The 23043-nt window shown below is 39.4% G+C and overlaps 2 protein-coding genes across 5 annotated transcripts; one reads left to right on the top strand and one right to left on the bottom strand.

Moving 5' to 3' along the window:
- Positions 1–847: 847 nt before the first annotated feature.
- vps16 (VPS16 core subunit of CORVET and HOPS complexes) lies at positions 848–12634 on the bottom strand. Its single transcript, XM_053497649.1, has 22 exons — positions 12435–12634; positions 10868–10956; positions 10682–10773; positions 10463–10591; positions 10184–10328; positions 9967–10082; positions 9763–9885; positions 9119–9174; positions 7926–8110; positions 7760–7836; positions 7504–7635; positions 5184–5347; positions 4323–4431; positions 3992–4126; positions 3794–3902; positions 2517–2614; positions 2322–2426; positions 2154–2231; positions 1859–2028; positions 1585–1681; positions 1394–1497; positions 848–1294 (listed from the first exon to the last, which is right to left on the bottom strand). The coding sequence occupies exons 1-22, from the start codon at positions 12482–12484 to the stop codon at positions 1150–1152; spliced, it is 2508 nt and encodes an 835-aa protein (XP_053353624.1). The 5' UTR covers positions 12485–12634; the 3' UTR covers positions 848–1149.
- Positions 12635–14853: 2219 nt separating this feature from the next.
- LOC128526908 (protein boule-like) lies at positions 14854–22984 on the top strand. 4 transcript variants are annotated; one of them, XM_053499124.1, is made up of 11 exons: positions 14854–15037; positions 16545–16667; positions 16775–16866; positions 16981–17041; positions 18968–19043; positions 19130–19278; positions 19528–19611; positions 19787–19840; positions 19919–20050; positions 21184–21270; positions 21396–22984. In XM_053499124.1, the coding sequence occupies exons 1-11, from the start codon at positions 14969–14971 to the stop codon at positions 21561–21563; spliced, it is 1095 nt and encodes a 364-aa protein (XP_053355099.1). In that variant the 5' UTR covers positions 14854–14968; the 3' UTR covers positions 21564–22984. The 4 variants fall into 4 exon arrangements, with proteins under 4 accessions (XP_053355099.1, XP_053355097.1, XP_053355100.1 ...); XM_053499122.1 differs by having other exon boundaries at positions 14855–15037; positions 19127–19278; XM_053499125.1 differs by having other exon boundaries at positions 14856–15037; positions 21187–21270.
- The last annotated feature ends 59 nt before the right edge of the window (positions 22985–23043 follow it).

Here is a 23043-nt window from a genome sequence, read left to right as displayed (position 1 = left end):
CTGTATCCAGTGTTTGGGGTTTGTGCATTGGGTGGGAATTAAACCCGGGCCTTCCGTATGGCAGATAAGAAACCTACCACTGAGCCATATATATATATATATATATATATATATATATATACGCTTATACATAGATATGCTTAAAGATATAACTTCTTATATATATATATATATATATATATATATATATATAAGATATAGGGAAAGTGTGACGATGATGATGGATGATGAACAACTATGACACAGTAAATATGCGCTCCAATGCCATTTTACAGTTTATTCCATAATTCTGTCTTTCGCATGGCAGACGAGAAACCCCTCACTGAGCCCCCCACTGAGCCTATCACACACTAACTCTCACTTACCCTCTCTATCATTTATCCTGTACAGGGTCACAGGAGGTCAGGGATACACTCTGGACAGTGTGCCAATCAATCACTGAGCACACAAGCACACACACACACACACACACACACTCACACACTACAGGGAACTTGTAAATGCCAATCAGCATGTTTTTGGACTGTGGGAGTAAACCACGCAAAGTCTCGGCACACACAGACCCAAGGTGGAACTTGCCACGGTTTATCTATTAATACATTCTTAATATTTAGTTGACTTTTCCCTTTCGTGGCTTTAACATCAATACCTGGCTCAGGCACAGATATGGTGAGAACAGAGTTGTCCTCAAAAGTCCTTGAACTGCACAGACATATATTCCAGAAGACACCGATGGACCAGAGGAAACCGAACTTCTTTAAATCAAGCTATGACTCTTTTAAAAGAAAAATGGACTATTCTGAGATTTGTAGCTTCTGATCTCTGACAAAACAACGACTAATCATGGTTACAGTTTAATTAAGCAGTTTATTTCATTGCAAGTTATAAACAAACATAAAAGAGTACAGCAATGTCATGTGCACACTAAAAAAGCTGAGCATTAAATCACAATTGCAGCAAGTACAGCACGTATAAAGTAACTGCAGTCTTAGTAACTTTTCTTTTAAATAATAGCTGGAATGAAACCAGCTTGACATGTTCTTTTACTATTTTAATCCACAGAGTGTGTTTTCTGAAGAAACTTCATTTTACAAACTCAGCTCTCTGAAGCTGATCAGCACTGATCTGATCACTATGTGATGTTCTGGTTCACTTTTTGGTGGCAGTGGCCTTGGCGCGGTTAAGTCGCTCTACCAGGGCACGGTCTGTGGCGGGGGAACAGCGAGACAGGACAGTGCTGATCTCTCCATCGTTCCTCCTTTCAATAGCTGCATCTGCTGCCCCCTCCAAATCACTGCCAGAGAAAGGGATGAATATATAAAATACCTTGATATTAAAAAAATAATAATGAATAAATGAAACACTTCAGGGGTAAAAAAAAAAAAAACCTTACCCTACTGCCAGGTGGGCTTTGACCTTCTGCTCCGGTGTGACTTTAGACACGTATTTTTTGGCCTCGAATTTGTTGTTTCGTTTCACGCAGGCTTCAACGAAGGGCTGCAATTGAGCACAGAGTTCAGCTAATGTTCACGGAGCAGTGTTTATACGAGTCACATGGATCTCAAAGTCTGCGTCTCTTTTTACCATGTAGCCAATGGGGGACTTCTTGCTTTTGGCAAACTTCTCAAGCTCCTCCCAGTCTGCTTTATCAGCCAGTGCAGTCAGCTTCAGCCACCAGTATCTGTGAGGAATTAACACGAATGTGAACTTACACAGAACTACATCAGACCCAGACAGACAAGCACTCACGCTCTCACTCTCTCACTCACTCACTCACTCACAAAACTACTAAAAGTCGAGAGAGCGTCATGGTGTATGCGCGTAATTTTCATGACCACCGTGGCATACAGACACATACCTCTTATCAGGCACTCTGAATTCCTTGTAGAGCTGCTCTGCGACTTTGTGCATCCCCAGAGACAGCAGTGTGCTCAGAGTGTCGTGCAGGGAGAAACCCATGAGGCACTCGCCTTTATCCTCCTCCAGCTTCCTCTGGAAACGCAACAGACGCATCTCCTCCTCCGTGGCCTAAAGGAAAGAGACCGAGGCCAAGTATACGACCATAAATGTAAGATTTCTGTGAAGGATCATCCATCCGCAAATTCCAGGTGATGTAGACACATTAGAGCGAGTCTGCTTGTACGCTGACTTACCTTGGCAGCGAATTCGTTCTTGGCTTTGTTGTACTCATCCATTGCACTTTGTAATAAAGACAGTTGAGCCTCCAGCCTCTGCCACATACGGAACGTGCAGACAGTGCGCCGTGTTAATGAGATCACAATGAAACTGACAATCTACTTTATACTCGCTTCAGATCCTACCTTCTCCTTGTAACTGGCTTTCACGTAGAAATTTCCCAGTTCCTGGTGATCGTCATCTTGATTAAACAGATCCTTCAGCGTATCCTGTTCTTGATGCTTACAGAACTGAAACACACACACACACACAAGGAAGTGGAATCCACAAATCCACACGGAGTTAAATGCTAACATGCGCTGAAGTGTCTGGTACTGTACCTGTCTATAGAGGCTAAGGGCTACAGGCTGGTTCCTGAGAGTCATGAAGAAGTCTCCCCTGTTCATCTCATTCTTCAGGTACGTCACCACCGTATACACTGTCAAAGAAGGAGAGAATTCAGGGCTTTAATATGATGAATCGATGTTAATTAAGATTATAGCAGCCGCGAACGCACAGCTGTTGTTCTCGCAAGTAACAAGACAACAACAACAAAAAAGCCACCATGAGACAGCTTAAACAGCTTAACCCCCCAGCTAATAGAGAGCACTGACACTGGAGACTCCTTCCATAAATGCTAACTAAATAAACGGTGACTTTTGTTACTTTTCCTTAAACAACAGCACATTTTTTTTATTTATCCATTTATTCATCTTCTATATCACTTATTTTGTACAGGGCGCAAAGAAGCCTGGAGCCTATCCTAGAAAACCTTGGGCATGAGGAGGGGTAGACCCTGGACAGTGTGCCCTTCCATCACGGTACACACATGCACACACACACACACACACACACACTACAGACAATTTGGGAACACCAATTAATCTAATGTGCATGTCTTTGGATTGTGGGAGGAAACCCACCAGAAACAGGGAGAACATGCAAACTCCACACACACAAAGACCTGAGGCGGGAGTCGAACCTGGACCCTGGAGGTGCGAGTTGACAGTGCTAACCATTAAGCACTTTTTGTAATCATTTTATTATTAAACCTATTTCCTGGATAGGATTTGTCTAGACCTATTACAGTAAAAGCTTGGATTGCGAGCATAATTTTGTTCTGGAAGCGTGCTTGTATATCAAAACACTCATTTATCAAAGTAAATTTCCCCCTTAAGAAATAATGAAAACTCAGATTATTTGTTCCATAACCCAAAAAAATTAATATCCAAAAATAATTAATACAAATTATAAAGTAAAAATAAAAGAAAATAACCTGCACTTTACCTTATTTACCATTTAAAAAAGTTAAAATAAATCCAGACAGATATTTCCATTAGTGTGCGTGTGTACGAAGCGAAAGTCAAACGAAATGAGGAATAACTCCCCCCCCCCCCCTCCCTCCTCTCGTCTTACATAGTAGCCCTCCCTCCCCTCTTATTTCAGGGGGTTAATGTGTGGGACGATTTCACTCACACACACACACACACACACACACACACACACACACAGCAGAAACACTGTTTTATCAAAAAAAACTTCCTTGACAAGGAAAACTAATGGAATTACTATTCAAAGTGTTTAATATTGAGTGTGTGTGGATTTGTACAGTATATACCGAGGTCTGTATCTCCACTCTCGATTGCTTTACTAAGTGCTAACTGGCTCCTCTTCATCCTCAGCAGCAGAGGAACCTGTTCACCAGAGCGAGGCTCAAACTCCAGCAGCTGACAAAGAAAAAAGAGAGAAATTTAAACGAAGGATGAAAAAAGCAAAACTATACCATATGCGTAAATAGACGTCAAAACGCGCAGACCTTTATAGCGAGTTCAGTGCGCCCGCACTCGTAGGCTTTATTGGCGATCTCGGAGTAGGAGATTCCAGCAGCATCACCCAGCTTTAAACTGATGGTCCTGGCAATGACTTCATCAGCCTCGTCTTTTTGCTGCACCTACACACACACACACACACACACACACACACACACACACACACACACACACACACACACCATCGATCACTTTCATAAGTGGTGAAAACCAGTACACTAATCCAGAACAGTTACAAGAACTAAAAAACTTGTTTGGGATGGGCGAGGCGGGCGGAGTCACAGCCACCCCTCCACAGCCCCTTAGCACCGTCCGTACCTTGCAGCAGGCCCAGTGTTTCAGCACTCGACTCACACCCTGGTACTCGGGAGTTTTCAGATAGCGGCAGATCTCGATGGCCAATGGATATAACTTGCGATAAACTAGTCTAAAAAGGAAAGAACACGAAAAAGAGAAGAGAGAAATTAAATATACACGTGGTTATCATACTACTCTAAACCTCAAAGGTGAGTTCCTGTGTTGCCTTTAGGTTTTAATCACCACTTATCATATCTACTCTTTCTCCATTTTAAGTGTGTGTGTGTGTGTGTGTGTGTATCTTTTCGATATGTTGGCATTTGAGGTATTACATTTTGCAGGTTCTCTATAATCCTGCAGGTGGCGCACTCTAAAGTGTTCACATATTGGCAGGCAGGACAGAATCCTGTAGAGAATGATTTGCTAAGATTATTGATTAAACCTGGAAAAGAAATCGAATCAGGATGTTTAGGTATCACGATTAATATTATAATATCCCTAATACTTCCTGCTTATTACCTATAGGGTAGGGGTGGTTCAATCAGCTAAGGCTGTGGGTTACTGATCGGAAGGTTCCAGCCTCAGCACCATCAGACCTCCACTGTTGAGCCCTTGAGCAATGCCCTTAACCCTATCTGCTTCAGGGGCGCTAACCCTGCACTCTGACCTCAGCTAGGATATGGGATTTCACTGTGCTGTAAGATACATACACAGTCAAATAACTGAGTTTTATATTCTTTTATTTGTACATTCTGAACACATTTGCCCATTTTTCCCTCTTACTGACCTTGAAACTTTATGCTAGTGTAACAAAGCTTTAATAATAATGATAATAATAGTACGTTGGCAATAGCTAACACAGTGGCAGGTTTTTTTTCTCACCGGTCTGTGAGCACTTGGACGGTCATCTGTTTGAACTGAGTGTGTGTGAGAGGAATTCCCACGGTGTAATCTCTCACTGCATTTAACACCCGCAGGTCTCGACACATGGTGACGAACGGCTCGGGAGAAAAATTGCTCAGAAAACACTTTCCAAAAGAGGCTGCCTGTAGAAAGAAGGAGGAAAAATAGTCTATTAAATAAAAGGTAATGGGGAAAAATCTACCTTGAGATAGGTCAGTTCCTGCCAAAATTAATTACTTTTACCAAGTCAAAAACTATCCGGTTGCAGAATGTATTTTAATTAACCTTTTGGAAAGACAAATGCATCATTATTTCGACATAATCTCCTTGATTTTTCAATACACTTTATCAACACGCTTCCGTGTTTCCTCATTAAACATGTTTTTGGCTGAGCTACAACCACAAACGCATCGCTGTCTTCACTTCTTCATCAGAAGTGACTCTTCATCCTCGTAGGGCTACCGAACAGGTAACAGATAGATAGAGCAAGATCAGGACTATAGGGAGGACGCTTTAACACCTTGAAATAAAGTGTCGACAGCGTGGGCAGAAGTGTGCTGACGTGCATCGTCATGCAAGATCACGACGCCCTTGTACCTCACTGTAACGAGCACTGTTGATTGTTAAATCTTTTTCCTGTTAATGTTCCAATAATATCACTAAAGAATAAAATATGTTCATAAATAGATAGATCTCATGAAAAAATATGTTCATAAAGAGATCAATAATATAGTCTTGAGTTTTGTTAAAAAAAGGATTTAGTCAGCCACCAATTGTGCAAGTTCTTCTACTTAAAAAGATGAGAGAGGCCTGTAATTTTCATAATAGGTAACCTCAACTGTGAGAGACAAATTATGGTGGAAAATAAGTATTTGGTCACTAACAAAATTTCATCTCAATACTTTGTTTTATACGTTTGGTTGGCAATGACAGGTCAAACATTTTCTTTAAGTCTTCACAAGGTTTTCACACACTGTTGCTGGTATTTTGTTCCCATTCCTCCATGCAGATCTCCTCTAGAGCAGTGATGTTTTGGGGCTGTCGCTGGGCAGCACAGACTTTCAACTCCCTTCAAAGATTTTCTATGGAGTTGAGATCTGCAGACTGGCTAGGCCACTCCAGGACCTTAAAATCCTTTTTACGAACTTGTTGCCCGGCTGGTGTGTTTGGGATCATTGTCATGCTGAAAGACCCAGCCATGTCTTATCTTCAATACCCTTGCTGATGGAAGGAGGTTTTCACTTAAAATCCCACAATACATGGCCCCATTTATTCTTTCCTTTACACGGATCAGTTGTCCTGGTCCCTTTGCAGAAAAACAGCCCCAGAGCATGATGTTTTCACCCCCATGCTTCGCAGTAGGTATGGTGTTCTTTGGATGCAACTCAGCATTCTTTCTCCCCCCAACATGAAGTTCTATTTTGGTTTCATCTGACCACATGACATTCTCCCAATCCTCTTCTGCATCATCCAAATGCTCTCTAGCAAACTTCAGACGGGCCTGGACATGTACTGTCTTAAGGAGGGGGACACGTCTGGCACTGCAGGATTTGAGTTCCTGGTGGCGCAGTGTGTTACTGATGGTAGCTTTTGTTACTTTGGACCCACTAGGTCATTCACTAGGTCCCCCCCGTGTGGTTCTGGGATTTGTGCTCACAGTTCTTGTGATCTTTTTGACCTCATAGAGTTCAATTCAATTCAATTTTATTTGTATAGCGCTTTTAGCAATTTTCATTGCCGCAAAGCAGCTTAGAGTGAGATCTTGCGTGGAGCCCCAGATCGAGGGAGATGATCAGTGGTCTTGTACGTCTTCCATTTTCTAATAATTGCTCTCAAAGTTGATTTCTTCACACCAAGCTGCTTACCTATTGCAGACAGTCTTCTCAGCCTGGTGCAGATCTACAATTTTGTTTCTGGTGTCCTTTGACAGCTCTTTGGTCTTGGCCATAGTGGAGTTTGGAGTGAGACTGACAGGTGTCTTTTATACTGGTAACAGATGCCATTAATACAAGTAATGAGTGGAGAACAGAGGAAACTCTTAAAGAAGTAGCTACAGGTCTGTGAGAGCCAGAAATCTTGCTTGTTTGTAGGTGACCAAATACTTATTTTACCAAGGAATTTACCAATAAATTCGTAAAAAATCCTACAATGTGATTTCTTTTTCTTATTTTCTCTCTCACAGTTGAGGTATGCCTATGATGAAAATCACAGGCCTCTCCTCATCTTTTTAAGTGGGAGACCTTGCAGAATTGGTGGCTGACTAAATACTTTTTTGCCCCACTGTACAAGGCTTACTCACCCTCAGGAGTGTTTTCTGCGTCTCTGCCTCGTGCTCGTGTCCTGCTGCCTCCACACACTGCCTCACCGCCTCCCCTAACAGATTCTCATCCTTAATCTCTCTCAGATACTCATCTGCCTTCTGGCTCTCTTTCTACACACACAAACACACACACACACACACACGATCTGATATTACATATTACCTCTAAAACAAGATGATCATCTATAATACTTGTCATCTCTATTGATGAAATATCAATATTCAATATTCTCACCTCGTATTCTTTGTGAGCCTCCAGCAGCAGAGCTCCGGGAGCCATAGAGGCAATCTTAAAGATTTCCTCACAGGCAGCTAAGAAACAACACAAAATATGTCTGTGTGTCATTTTATATGTCTATAGAAATGTGTGTTTCAAGCAAAAGTGTGTATGTTTTTCTAACCTGGCACCTCCTGCAACAGTTCATGATTCATGGCGTTGATAATCCGAACGCCGTCCAGCTCCGGGACTAGTACGGAGTCGTCCTCGAGGTGGTACGGGATGGTGTCTTTACACAATCCTACTACAAGCAGGTACCGATCCCACATGATCACCACGGAGGCCTGCTGACTTTTAGGCCGGCGACACCTACAGAGAAAGGAAAGGAAGATGAAAAAGGGCTCCAGAGTACCTCACACTATATTAGATGTGGTGAGAAAAACACTTCATATGCTGACTTAAACAAAAAAATCTAAAATTCGCAGTGTACACTGCCTGGCCAAAAAACTTCGCAATTTCAGAACGGTCAACTGATTAAGTTGCATCATGCAAGAAAAACAACTAAGGAGATTTAAAATAGCTGAAACTGGGTTAAAACCTCAAAAGGAAGGATACAAGCTTTTTTTTTTTTTTTTTAACAGTGAGCATTTCATACACGCACAATGTCATGAGAACTCACACCACTGGGACTAAACAGCTGTGAGGCCAAAAGAAAACCACTTGTTAGTGAGACTCATCAAAACAAAGGCTTCAGCTTGCTAGGGAGGTTCAAGATTGGACTTTGGAGTGATGGAAAAAAGTGGTCCGATAAGTTTAGACTGACTGAACTTATTCCAGAGCGATGGGCGTGTCAGGGGAAGAAGGGAAGCACATGATGCATCATGTATAGTCTACTGTACACGGCAGTGTTATGATCTGGGGTTGCTTCAGGGGCTCAGGTCTAGACCCAGCAACGTTATGTGGCTGATGACCTGAATGTACTAAAAAATAATTTTTTGGGGGGCCAGACGATGTATATATTGTACACTCTAATATAAAAAATATGATTTGAATGCACCTTAGCTACAGGTAAAGAAAGACAAGCATTTTTAAAATCTTCTTACAGTGAAAACATGCTGAATATTTTGAAAACTGAAATGTGATAAAAAAAAAAATTAGTTTCTAATGTTATGAAGTCTACAGCTTGATCAAACTGTTAAATATCTTTAAAATTTATTTAGTAAGCTGACTGATGTTATAGATCCCTATTTTTAGGTCAACAAAAATCATATTCATTTGCTTGTCAGAATTTCGCCAGTGACATCTAAAGTGTTTCCTCTGACTGCCGGACATGTTCAGGTAAACAGGCTGTATGATAAGCCATGGTGGTGCACCTACCATGCCATCTGCCTGGGTGGATTTCTGACTTTGGTCTCAACTTCGCTTAGTTTCTCCTGCAAACAAACATTAAGTGAGTTTCTTAAACACAAAGACAAAAAACAGGTAGAGGTAAAAAACATGCACTGAGGTCAACGAAACAAATTCTGACATTCTGTCTAGATGGAAGAGACGACATGACACTACTGACACTGCCAATCGTAATCATTTGTGAATCTTTGTATGTGTTACATGGCGGATAGCTCTGTGTTAAAAAGCATGAGCTAATGTGTGTGAGTGGGAATTTACAAGAGGGGAAATACTCCCCTATACTGCTCAGCATTCAGCATCACCAGTATAATAATCACCGGCCTGATCATCTGTCATCATCTACACCCGTTTCCCACTGATCCACGCCTTGAGTTAGATGGGATTTTTTTTATGCTCGAATGATTCTGAGGTCACCACAAAACATTGCTTTCATCTGGGACTGGATTGAAAGCGAGTTCTTCAGGAAGCCTACAGAAATATTCCTCAAGACTACATTTAAAATACAAGAAAGTCTGGCTCTTTGGAAGCAAAATATGAAACTTTTGCACAGCATTATTCATCCATTATGTTAAACATTAACTGTAAGTCAGCTTTCTGCTACCTTTAATACAAACCTTCAGGTTGGTGGAGCCCATCCACACATGACCCGAGTCAGTAAACAGCGCCAGGTACTTATAGCTGAATGACACACACATGTGTATTATACTGTTAGCCTGAGGAGAGAGGCCTGGAGGAGTCTGAAACAAAGACACAAACAAGTCAATGTAATTATAACATTAATTTATGTGTGTGTATGTTTGTTTGTGGCAGCGCCTCACCACTGCGGTACAGGTGCCGTAGTCCAGGATGAAAAGATCAGCACCGTTTGCCACCAGCACTTTACTCTGTCTGTCCTGGGTAAGCACTGCCCAGCAGGATGGCGCCCCCTGGAGACCTGGAGTATAACGATAAACGAGAACGATGCAAAGACAAAAAATAGACACATACTAAATAAAAAATGAAAAATAGGAATGGTAAAACAGGGGGGGGGCTCACCTGGTACCTCAGGTAACCTCCTCAGCTTCAAATCATCAATATTTGTTGCTAGGGTAAACCGGGATGCTCCTGTTACTATGGCAATTCCAGTTCCGTATGGCGAATGGAAGACCTTAGCCTCGACAACCTGGCTCTGTCCCACCTCCTAGATCCAGAAAGAATCATGACGTGAGTGATGTCCCGATCTTTAATTTATCCTTTAAAAAATAACACTTTAAATACACTGCCTGACACTCTAACACGCGTGAGACGTGCTGTGCATGTGTCAGATCTTCTCACGTTGCCCATGCTGAAATGTCTCTTGAAACTCCCAAAGAGGTCGTAGATGAGAACAGTGCCATCTTCCTGTATGCAGAGGAGATCATCACACACCGTCCAGCCCAGGTGTTTCACCACACCACTCTTCCACTGCACAAAGACAAACACGTTAATCACGAATACTTCTAAAGGGAAAAATAAATCTTAATTTAAACCACTTCATTTGTCACATGGGTGTACCGGAAAGCTGGCGAGAGCCCCTCCAGAAGCAGAATAGATCTCTAACTGGGGTCGGGTGCTAGGAGAGCGGCGCTGTGGCTCCCTCAGGAGAGCTGAGACAGAATGACAAGTAAGAGAGTTAACGCAAAAGGCATTAATGACTGGTCAGTATATTAAAAATAATAAATAAATAAATAAATTCCTCACCGATCGGGCCACCGTATGGAGCCGCGGCTATTAAACAGTCTCTGAGACCATCCTTCAGATTCCAGCCCATCTCATACAGCTCAATTTTCCTGTTTGTTGTAAGAAACACACACAAAAAAAGATAGTGTATTTCTGCATTTAAAAAGAGAAATTTAAATAGCAAAATGTATAAATAACATGGAAAACTTTTATTTTTATTTTTACCAATACCAAGTTTAACAAGATAGGGACTTTGTATATAAATAGACTACTGTAAAAACAAATGAACACAAGGAAGGGCTACAATTACACACTCGTGTAAGAAAAAAAGAAAATACACAATTTATGCATCAGGTCACAGACAGCTTCAAGATTTTCTGGTAGAAAGCAAAATCATTTTTCTAACAATTATAGCAAGTCAACCTGGTCCTGAAGCTGCAAAGCCCGAGATCATCACACAACCAACACCATGTTTGACTGCTGGTATTACTGTATGATGTATGCTGTGTTAAATCAGTTGTAATAAGATGCACACCTTACTCAGTCAATAGAAAAAATTATCAAAAGTCTTGGGAATAAAGCTTTAGCAAAAGCCTTTGAGTTCTTTTTGGTCTGCAGTGGCTTTCGCCTTGAACTCTCCCACCGATGACAATTTTCTCACTGGTTGACTTTCTTATTGTTGAATCATTAACATTGATCTGAGGCTGAAGTGATTCTAAGCCAGATTTATACATATCAATTGTTTTGTTTCTCATCTGTTCCTGAATTTCTTCAGATCACGGCAACATGTCAGATCTTTTAGCATCCTTCACCAGTTTCTATTTAAGTGATTTCTTGATTCAACCTGTCTGGCAGTAACCAGGCCTGCGTGTGGCAAGTAAAATTCAACTCAACTTTCCAAGAAATGTGGTTAATCAGAGTTTATGCATGATTTATAAGTGGGGGGGGGATGTTTTGGCACCCCTCACTTTTACCTTCCTTGTTCGCTGCTGAGTACGCTGTGACTATTGCTTTAAAGAAATTAAGACACTGCCTACATTTGCCATCGGTGGGGAACACCTGTGTCATGCTACCAGTACAACATAAAAGTTGATGATGCCGGTGGCAAAGAAAATTGCTGCTTTGTACAAATGTTATCTGTATTTTATCTGTAAGTTAATTTAAAAATACAGTAAACAAAAACCTAATATAACAAACATACAAAGGTTTACCCAAAACGTCTCACATTTAGAGAGTAGTTTCCATGCTTCCTTTCTTGTTTATTATAAAATACCGATAACAGAATGCTATATAATATGATTATATTTTTCATGATAACCACAAGATGTTTTATATTTGGTATTTGATCATTTTTCTACTAGTCATTCACATCACATGGGTCATGACGTCATCAGACCTGTCACATGACCCTGCATGATCCCCAGTTATTTAGCTGTAAATTAAGTCACCAATTTGCTTTTCAGACACTCCTCTCCTAGTTAAAACTAATTTAAATTACATTTCATTACCTCTATTCTGTCGCTTTTTAACCATTTATTAACCTGCTTTGAGCAGCAGAGAGAGATTTCATCCTGTGTTGTGCTGTTACCTGTAAAAATTCTCCCCAAGCGGATTCCAGTTAGCCGTGACAAACGCCATGGTTTCCCTTCTATTCCAGAGTAGATACGGATGATTTACTGGTCAGTGTGTAGAATTTATTACGCTCGATTTGGGGATTTGTTGTTGATTTCCTTCTCCATTATGTTGGCCCCACTTCTTCTTCTTCGACTGTTATTCGGAAGGGCAGTAACACTGTGCGTGTCTGCGCCCTCTGCTGGACAAGCACAAAGCAGGAAATCACATGGTCCTAAAAATTAAAATTGGATGATGATGATGATGATGACTATTATTATTATTATTATAAACCTGCAAACATCTGAGAGAAACCCTGATATAGATTTAGATCCAGCAGGAAATATATGAAGAAGACACTAGATATGGTGGCACAGCTCCAAAAACTAGGGAGAGTAGAAAGCAATGTTAAAGAGTATTTTGGTGAGGTATTGATCAGGAAAGGCATTAAATGTTGTTTTTGATAAAGACTGGACTGGAAAGTCGGCTTTAAAGGAAGCCAGTGAAAGGAGAGTGAGATCTATCGGTGGTGGAACTTTTAATAGATGCTGAGTGGTACTGAGTATTCCGCGACTCAGGCTTGTCCTAGGCAACCCAAAGTGAGGAAGAACCTGGATGGGATGTCAACTCCAAAGAGAGACAAGCACACGCACGCTGCACAATTTTTATTGTCATTTAAAGCTTAACACAACATTGTTCCAGTGTACCTAACTGAACTGATCCCACTGTATGGGATCTGCCTCGGCTGGCCTTCCAGTACCAGGCTTTAATCTTAACCCAGTGGGTGTTAGAGCGCTCTCTAGGGCAGTGCCAGTGCTCTGGAACAAACTCACTCTTAACATTCAGCACTGTAACTCCGCTCCTGAGTTTAAAGCAGCTGCTAAGACTTATATGTTTTTTTATTATCATATCAAATTTAATGTCTGTTTTATATAACTTTATTATATAACTTATTTATTTACTACAGGTTACCCGCAGTGTCATCCACGTACATCCACATCCACTTAATGATGATCTGTAATCAAATGAAGATTACCTCACAGAATGACATAAAAATTGATAATCACGCTGCCTCCTGCAACATTTTTTTTGAGTAACGCCTGTGACACGCCTGTGACACACACACACACACATACACAGACACCAGCCACAGACACTGGTGACAAGCCAAACGTGATTTCTGGTTTATATATGTTGTTGGTCTTTCGGCTGCTCCCGGCAAGGGGTTGCCACAGCAGACATTTGGGTCGCACATACCCATACACATATCCAGTGGCTGTTGTTTAGGCGCTGGCTGGGAATGAAACCCGGCCTTTTCGAATGGCGGGCGAAACACCTACCAGTGAGCCACCAGTGCCCCTGGTTTATAAACCCCAGCCATTGGCTGCAGTGCTGGTTCCAAGTCCAGATAAAATGGGAGGATTGCATCAGGAAGGGCATCAAGCAGAAAATCTGTACTTAGTTGTGGGCGGATTAGATGGTCCGATGTGGCGCCTTTGATGGGAGCAGCTAAAAAACTAACAACATATAGATTTTATTATTTATATTAGTGATTTGACTTCTACATATCGATCACAGATTAACTCACTCACTCATCGTCTGTACTGCTTTATTCTGTATACAGGTTTGGAGGTCGTATGAACACATGCATACACACTCACACACTATAGACAATTTGGGTGGCTCCAGGCCTCCTGCAACCATGTACAGGATAAGCTGTATAGAAAATGAATGAATGTATGTTCTGGGTCATTCGACAAAGAAGGTAGAGTTTGGGCCATAAAATTTATTTAATAGCAATAACTTACTTTTAAAATGTATAAATCCACAAAAAAAAAACTGAACTAAAAATACATTTAATAATTACTTCTTTTTATAGTAACACCAATGACGGTAATACCACACATGTAAAAATATAATTAAAAGAGTGAGTTCTGACTCTTCTGAAAACTTTATTTTTATATATATCAATATCGAAAAACATATTATACATACATATTGTTCACATTACATTTAACACTGTTAAATTTAACTCACTACTTAATTTCGACCACGTCGAATAATGACCAAATATTTGTTTAAAAACACTGAAAAAAAGAACAACAGTATAAAAATGTTTTCCTGCATAGAGACATAACACTGTTTTTCCCGCGTAGGGAAAAACACGGAAGAGACCATTCTCTGGTCCAAATAGGGGGGATCAATGTGGGCGTGAATTCCACAATTATTATTTTTGTACTTTAAATATCTTTTTTTGTCATACCTACAAACACATTTGACTAATTTAAATCCCTTAACTTCTTTTGTACCTTACCCGACTGCATATTTTATATTTATTATATAACTTCACCCCCTATTCGTGTTACATGGAATCACCTCAGAGGAGTGGGTTTTTCTTTTCACTCATCGTATCTTATATTTTTTGCAGTTTTATTCTGAAACTTTCTACAGAATAAAGAGCATTTTTTCCTTATTTTTCAAACCAGTGTTTTATGTGACGAATTCTTATTTATGAATATTCGTTTTCTTCCAAACCTCGTCCCCACTACAAGCCTGAGAGAGATGGAGAGCGAAAGAGGGGTAAGTTCCGAAGCTAATACTAACTAACCAACTAACTAACTAACTAACCTGCAGGGAGCTAACTAACGTTCATATCGCACTCGCGAGCATTAACCGTTAAATTTAAACATTTAAATTGATGTGTTGCGCGTGCGCGACCGTTACTTTGTAGTCAGTTGCAAAGCTAATGCTAATTTAACTTCAACTTTCAGCCAGGGAAAGAAGCGCTGTCGTTTTTTTTTCATGATAAATGGGTCGTTTCGGTCGCTTTTTTAAGTTTCCATAACTAGCCTATATATTACGTTCGAGTGCAGTGCCGTGTGAAGACTTTGGTTGAAGGTGAGATTAATTAATTTGGTATTTTTTCTTTTTTTTATAAGGAAAAACCTTTATAATTATTTTAATGTAACGGTGATTGAAAATCAAATAAATTTACAAACCTTTTGTGTTGCAAGCATTAAGCAACAGAATTAATCCTAATATATATTTATGTGTGATGTGTCGTGTGCGACGGAGTCGACTCTTTGTATCGGCTTTATTGAATCGGCTCATTTGAGTGCCGACTCCTAAGGGCAGGCGATAATGAATCAATGTTCATCCAGTACATTAATCGCCCAATCTGTGCTTTCTCTCGGTCTTCTTCTTGAAAATATTTTATACGGACGGCGAGAATCACCAATAAATAGGTTCTAGAGTTCATCAAGCCAAAGACCTCACTGGAAGTTAAGATCACCAAGCAGAAATTATACCTATTTCAGGCCATGACATGCACAGCGGTTTACTTGAGAAGCCAGTCATGCTGGGAAGTGGTCAGTGGAAGTAGGATTAGCAGTATAGAAGACAAGTAAATGAAGGGATAAAATAAGAGTACTCAGTAATGTGAAAAAAATGCAATACAATATTTGAGAAAGAAAAGAGAGAGACACAAGCCATCAGAAAACATATTCTGCATAGAGAAGTGTAAAATGGCATCATGTATTGAACCTGTATTAATCCAAAATGGTGCCAACACTTTTTTACACACCTCATACATTTGTGTAAACTTATGGTTTTGTGCAAATGCTGCAGGTCATGCACATTAAAAAAAGTCTTATTTTATGTATATGTGAAAATCTTAAAGGTTCACAAAATTTAATGATACGCCAAATACATCTTTAATCTAGTTTCTCTCATCTCTCTCCGACAATCCTCACTCTCAGACACTTTTTCCAGATAAAGTGATATTGTGTCATCTCTAATATAAAGCAAAAAATTTGCTTTGATGTTGATAGTATTAACAAATTGCATCATAAATTATGAGGTGCATGTTATGAGTACAGGTTAGCAGGATATGAGTATAAAATCCCATAAGTTTTCACTTTAAAGAGACATGTACATTGTAGGCAATTAGCAGCATTTAGGGTCCTAAATTTCCTGTTTAGCCAAATAGTAATAACTCTTTATTAAACACAATAGACCTTCTAATGGTAATCAAATGTAGCTTAGGGGAAGTTAGTGATAGTGTGTTTTCTCTTCTGTGTGTAATCAGACCCAGACCAGTACTCCTTCTGTCAGTCCGACTCCTCCAGATCTGAGCAGCACTTTCAACCGTGCTTGCCGCATTGGCACAGTCATCCCAAACCGCATCTTTGTAGGAGGGATTGACGTCAAAGTAAGTGTGTGTACTGTGGTCTTTAAATCACTGTATAGCTGTATGACCGTACAGAGATGTGTCTTTGATAAAGGTAATAAATGTCTGACGTGTGTGGGTGTTTGTAGACTACGGAGAATGACCTCAAATGTTTCTTCTCCCGGTATGGAACAATTAAGGAAGTGAAGATTATCATCGATCGTGCTGGAATGTCAAAGGGGTAAGTGCATTCTCATTGTTTCAGTATGGGAGATTGAATTTAATTTAATTCTAAGTGATTTAAAACACATTTACTATTTTGAGCACTCTTTTACTCCTCTCTCTCTCTTTCTAGGTATGGCTTTGTAACCTTTGAGACTCCTGAGGATGCACAGAAAATTCTACATGATGCAAGTGTATGTTTTGTGAGAATAGATCCAGATGATATGTTCTAGTTTAAGTTCTTTCTTTTTTTTCGAACTAGTTAATGCACTTTAACAAGACATAGATATCAGAAAGTAAGTGATATACAATGTACCAACAGTATTTGAAAAAACATAAATGAAAAAATGTACACACAGAGGGATTGTGATATGTTCCTAATATTTAACATTGTTTATTTAACATGCGTTAGATAAATAGATTGTGGGGGGGATTGATTTATAAATTGTTATGAATTGCAATTTTTTGTGTGAAAATATGCGTATTGCCACACTGATTACAAATCTCATCTATTTATTAACTATTTTTAACAGAGATGAACTGAATTGACCAGTGACCAGAATTAATTGGTTTTCAGTTTGATTGCTCATGATCAATGATTGGCTGATCAGCCTCAGATATAAACGATTCTGTATCGAGCACAGAAGCTTCCAAGAGATGCAACAGAAACACATTTTTGTGGCGTTATATTTCCAAAAATTATGCACATTACAAGCCTCCAATCAGCCTTTTTCTCCAAATCTGAGTGAATTAGTCTTAAACATAAACTCATACGCACTTGCAAGTCTAAAATCAAGTAAGTGCAAATTAGTAGAAAATCGCGTGGGTTAGAACCCCTGTAAGCCCGCGTTAGAAGCCATGCAAGTCTGCTCACTCACAGCCACTTAACCTGCACGCTCACTGTCAAGTTTAGCTTTGGAGGCATTTGAGGCGATTCTTTATAATTCTACAGGTGGCGCACTCTAAAGCGTTTGAAAGGAGTGAATAATTTGATAAATTTGTTTAGAAATAATAATTATGCTAGATGACAGAAATGCATGCTGCTTAGTAAAACTGTGGGTATCCTGATAATATTGTATTGTGTGTTATTGGAAGAGTGCTTGTATATCAAAGAACTAATATATCAGAGCTAATTTCCCCATAAGAAATAATGGAAACTTAGATGATTTGTTCCACATATTCATTAATACCATATATAAAGTAAAAAAATTATAATAATCTGCACTTTACCTTTGATAGGAATCATGACAGACAAAGTGCATGCATACTTCTTATATGTCAAGACCTCACTCATTTATCAAGTTGAAATTTATTTTTTTATTTTGCCCGTCTTGCAAATTGCTCGCAGATCAAGTTACTTGTAATCCTGTAATGTAAAGAAAAATGTAAATATCCTTATACAGTATAGGTATTATATACGATTAAATATTCCATAATGATTTATGTTCTAGTGTTACAACGATGTAATTGAAACTGATTTAACTGTGCTTATACAATGAATCTCTTTAAGAACATTCTCCTGACAGTGAAGCATGGATGTGATGTCATAGCACTGAGGATCATCACCCTTGTCCTCTTGGAAGCATGTCCAACTAAAACACTTATAGGCAAAATCACTGTTGTGTAGTATTCCTTCTATTTTTTAGTGATACACCACATTATGTTTGACATTGATACTTTGTACAGTTTCTACTTTGTAGTTGTTTGGTTAGATGTTCAGATGTTCACTAATAATCTCTGGGGCCCTCCTGAGACTAATCAGCAAGGCCCAGAGGCCATGGTTGAACTGTCGAGCCCTGCAGTTGTAAGGCTCCAATAGTACCGGGTACACAAACATGCTGCCTGCACTGATATCCTGCCTTGTACAAATTAACATGGTCTCAAATATCCATAGTTCTTAACAGTTTGAAGTAAACAAAGTAAATAGTTCTCAATATGCATCTGTTACGAGCAATTATGTGGTCTGTATAACTAAGCAATAAGACTTCTAATGTGATCCCTGTGGGTAAGATGATACAGTCAGTACTGTGATGTACTTATAGAAATATGCTTAGTGCTTTCTTGTTCCATATAAATAGATGAGTTGAATATGAGCCTCTCTTTCTTGTTCTCCGTCTCAGGTGGATAGGCTGTGTTTTCGGGATAAGAGGCTGAACATTGGACAGGCAGTTCGCAAGCAACACGGGACCATGCACTGTAAGAATCCATACATCACTCGCGTGTACAGTATATTTGACAGTTTGGTTGCCGTAGCAAATTTACACCCTGTGGTTTTAAAGCAGTCGGTCACTCCGTGGCGAGTCCCAGCTCTCCTCTGTCTCTCCCAGCATCATTTGGCACCATGTACCTGACCACGCCCATGGGATATCCCTACACCTTCCACAACGGAGTGGCCTACTTCCCCAACCAGGAGCCCTCACACTGGCCTTCTGTGAGTTAAGCAAACAAATACACTTGTTATATTTGTAGATGTGTATTGATCCCAAAAAAACTTTTGTGAAATGTGGATTTAAAAGTGATTATATCGGATTTAGATTATAGTGTGAATAAGTAAAATGCCAGATATTTATGCACTTTTCTACATAAATTACCAAGAAACATGTTTATTTTGTTTTTGAATTTTTCCGTTAGTGTTAGTACAATGTTACAATGCAGTATTTTGCTGTTTTGTGTTTGTTAGTCACACGCAGTATCCGGATCTCCGGTCATGGTGGCTCACCCAGCTGCTCCTTTTTATACTCAACAAGCCTGGCCCCAGCACCAGGTCAGTGCACCCAGATAGAAGTCATGATTTTAAAGCTGACTTTAGATTTTACCAGTTCTGAGTATTCTGGACCTAACGTCAGATCCTTCTTGTTAGAAATGGAGGTACTATGTTTCCCTTTATTGTTTAATATAATCATCAATAATTATAATCCTGCTCTCTTTCTCACACTTAGGGTCCATCCCAGTATGTGAATGGACATGTCCCTTGGGGTTTTCCTCAGGTGAAGGTGTGTAACATACTGCCGTCAGTTTGTGTGTATCACCAATCAGTCATTTCAGTGCTCATGTGTTTGTGTGTTTTTTAGTCTTCTGTCCATTCGAACCCGAGTCCTTTGCTATATGTCCAGCCGGCAGAGTTGACGTATCACCCAGTGGAACCGAATGAAAGCGTGTGCGTTCAGTCAGCCGTGCCCCTGATGGAAGCTGGTGTACCCGAGGTAGCAATACACACTTCTCAGGATCACTCCTATAGTGTGTCTGTGATGGTGTCTCAGTATTGAGGTGTCAAAATATATATATAGATACTGTATATAGATACTGTATATATTGTAAACTACTGTATGTTAGGGCTGTGAATTTAATCGAATTTCGATTTTGATTTCGTGTCTCAACGATCACAAAAATGATGTAATCGAGAAAAACGAATATTCACTTTTTTAAAGTTATTTACCTGCGTTCTGACGTGCGCGGATCCGCACTTTCGCTCTTCCAGAAGCCCGAACTCTCTCACTCTATACTGTCAGCGAAGAAGTTGCGTATGTGGTATCTGATCGCATTTAAAAATTAGCGCGAGTGAAGATGGCAGAAAAAGAGCAGCCACAGAAGTCTTTGGTCAACAAAAGAGGTAGAAGCAATTCTGTTGTTTGGGAACAGTTTGGATTCGAAGAAGCGGACGTGGATAGAAAACATATTAGGTACAAGATTTGGTAACACCACAAATCTTTTTAACCATTTAAAATTTAAACACAGACCGACATATGACCAACTAATAAAGAAACAGAAAGAAGGACGAACAACCCCCACAACATCCTCCGCGACACAGTCATCCATTAAAGACACGCTCTTCAGTGCAACTCTGTATCCGTCCAGCTCAGAAAGGCACAAAAAAATAACAGATGCCGTTGCATACTTTTTAGCCAAAGACATGTGCCCCATTGGCACGGTTGAGAACGAAGGATTCAGGAAAAACGATAAATACTCTGGACAAGCGTTATGCTTTGCCATCTCGACACCATTAATAATAATTTATTATTTATAATTTATTCATTATTTTATTTAATTTTAATATTTATATTTTATTTATTACTTGTTTTCAAAAGATTTTGGCAGTGCACTACATTGATGATCTTGTTTGCCTTTATGTGTTTTCTCTGTCTTAATCTGTTTTAAGAAGAACTCACTGTTCTGTTCAATAAATGCAACATTTCTCTTTAAAACAATGAGTAATCGTGTAAAATAATCGTAATTTCAATCATGACCAAAATAATTGTAATTATGATTTTTTCCATAATCGAGCAACCCTACTGTATGTACATTAAGTGTGTTTCATTTTTGTGTGTGTGTTTGTAAGCAGGCCTGTATGGATCACATGGTACAGCCGCCGTATCAGATTTATGTGCAGAGTCCACTAATTCTGCCTCAGGGTGATGGCATGAAGGTGAGCCTGCTAATTACTATTAAGCTCTTTTACAATAGGCAGGTTTCCATCAGAGTGAAAATATTGCCATTGTTTCTTATATTCGTAGTGTAAAAAAACACAATGTTATTCTTTCTTTTTATCAGGAGCAAAAGTTCCAGTCAGTCAGAAGAGGTTTCTCTCACCCTGGAGTCCACCTGAGACCAAGGTTCACCCGCGGCCGTCATTACACACACCTGCGTAAAGATTACGTGCCTGATCTTCACACCACGCCTCCTCCTGCACCCTCACCTGCACAGGACGCGCTAAAATAAAAGGGTTTGGTCTGCTTCATCACCTCACAGTGCACAATACAGTGTAGTGTAACACAAACACACTGAAAACACCCAGACGTAAACGCAAGCCATCGTCAGGACTAAAACTAATCTCTGCATAACCAGTGTATAGTAAATTTAAAGAGGTATCCAAACAAAAAAACACTGAAAAGCCTTACAATATAAACTGAATCAACCAAGCCAACAAGCACACTATAGATTCTATACGGAACTTGTTTGTACAAAATTGTTGCCTAAATCAAACGTGTACATCAGTTTTACATCTACCAAGACTACACACTGACTAAAAACAAACTAAATCAAACTTCAGCCTGAAACTACTTACTTACACAAAACCTAAATTTGTGTCAAGCCAAACACTAACTTCTCTCAGCCCTTACTAGTATGTAACTGCAGTGAAGTAAATTTTTACATAAAGTGAGCAAGAGCCCTTTATATGTTCTGAGCGCATTTTGAACATGTCTTCGATTGGCGAACATTAAATTCTCGTGAAACTCATGAAAGAAATTTATTTTTGTTTGTCTGTTGCTTCATCCACATACACTGTTATTTATCTAAAATTTGTAACTGTCCTGATCGCATCATGGCAAAGACAGATCTGTCCTAATTTAGCAAACACCCAGAAAACCATCTTAAACAAACATTAGAAAAGAACACTACTGTGCGTTCAAGGTGCAGTTAACATGAATACTGTCATTTTTTGTAAGTCAGTTTTCAAAGAACTCAAAACACAAGGCTAAACACAAATCATCTAAACGCATGGTAATGCCATGTGCCTTGCATTCAATATTTTGAGCTTGCAATACCGATCTTATTGCTTTTATAAAAAAAAAAAATGTCTATAAGCTCCTTGCAGTTTTTTTATCAACTCCTTCATTCACGTACAGTGCAATACTGTCACAGTGCTTATACCATCAGCATATTTAACCAACTGCAGGTATTTATTTATTTATTGAAGCATGTCTGTGTCCATATATATACATACATACCTATCAGTTTTATGAGAAACTCGCTCATTTTCCCACAAACTGATTTTCTTCAGGCCAGTGTTTCTTTGGTTTGAAGATCTGCTGTTTCTGTATATAGTTAAAAAGGTCTTTATTTCTTCCATTCAGTCTAGTTTGTGTGTGTGATTGAGACCATTTTATGACAATTTTTATTTAATGTTTTTTTTTGTGCACCTGTGAAAGTATCCGATTTATCAAAGTTCTTGTATTTGTTGTTTTGCGCGCACACACAAGAAAGGTCATTGTTTTTCTAAATCCTAAAATAATATAAAAATAATTTTTGATCATTAAAAGGTTCATTTATACTTGTTATATGTTATTACTTTAAGGAGTTAAAAGAGTTGTTTAAGGTGTGTGGTTTAATGTCTTTATTACGAGACAAGTGTTTCTTAAAAATATACATGCCATTAAAGTGTTCTTAAAAAACTGCTTTGTTGAACTTGTAATGAATA

This window comes from Clarias gariepinus, chromosome 6 (genome assembly GCF_024256425.1).
Source record: "Clarias gariepinus isolate MV-2021 ecotype Netherlands chromosome 6, CGAR_prim_01v2, whole genome shotgun sequence".
NCBI classification, from domain to species: Eukaryota; Metazoa; Chordata; class Actinopteri; order Siluriformes; family Clariidae; genus Clarias; species Clarias gariepinus.
Note: the sequence above shows the minus strand (reverse complement) of the source record. Positions and strands in the feature narration are given on the sequence as shown.

What these genes read in the sequence shown, in the direction of transcription:
- LOC128526908 (XM_053499122.1), top strand. Translation starts at nt 14,969, where the DNA reads ATGAATATTCGTTTTCTTCCAAACCTCGTCCCCACTACAAGCCTGAGA. An exon ending in GGGGTTTTCCTCAGGTGAAG is followed by an intron (nt 19,841 to 19,918) that starts GTGTGTAACATA and finishes TGTGTTTTTTAG; the next exon opens with TCTTCTGTCCATTCGAACCC. An exon ending in TGGAAGCTGGTGTACCCGAG is followed by an intron (nt 20,051 to 21,183) that starts GTAGCAATACAC and finishes TGTGTTTGTAAG; the next exon opens with CAGGCCTGTATGGATCACAT.
- vps16 (XM_053497649.1), bottom strand. Translation starts at nt 12,484, where the DNA reads ATGGCGTTTGTCACGGCTAACTGGAATCCGCTTGGGGAGAATTTTTAC. An exon ending in GAGTGGAGATACAGACCTCG is followed by an intron (nt 2,615 to 3,793) that starts GTATATACTGTA and finishes CTTCTTTGACAG; the next exon opens with TGTATACGGTGGTGACGTAC. An exon ending in AAAGCCCACCTGGCAGTAGG is followed by an intron (nt 1,295 to 1,393) that starts GTAAGGTTTTTT and finishes TTTCTCTGGCAG; the next exon opens with TGATTTGGAGGGGGCAGCAG.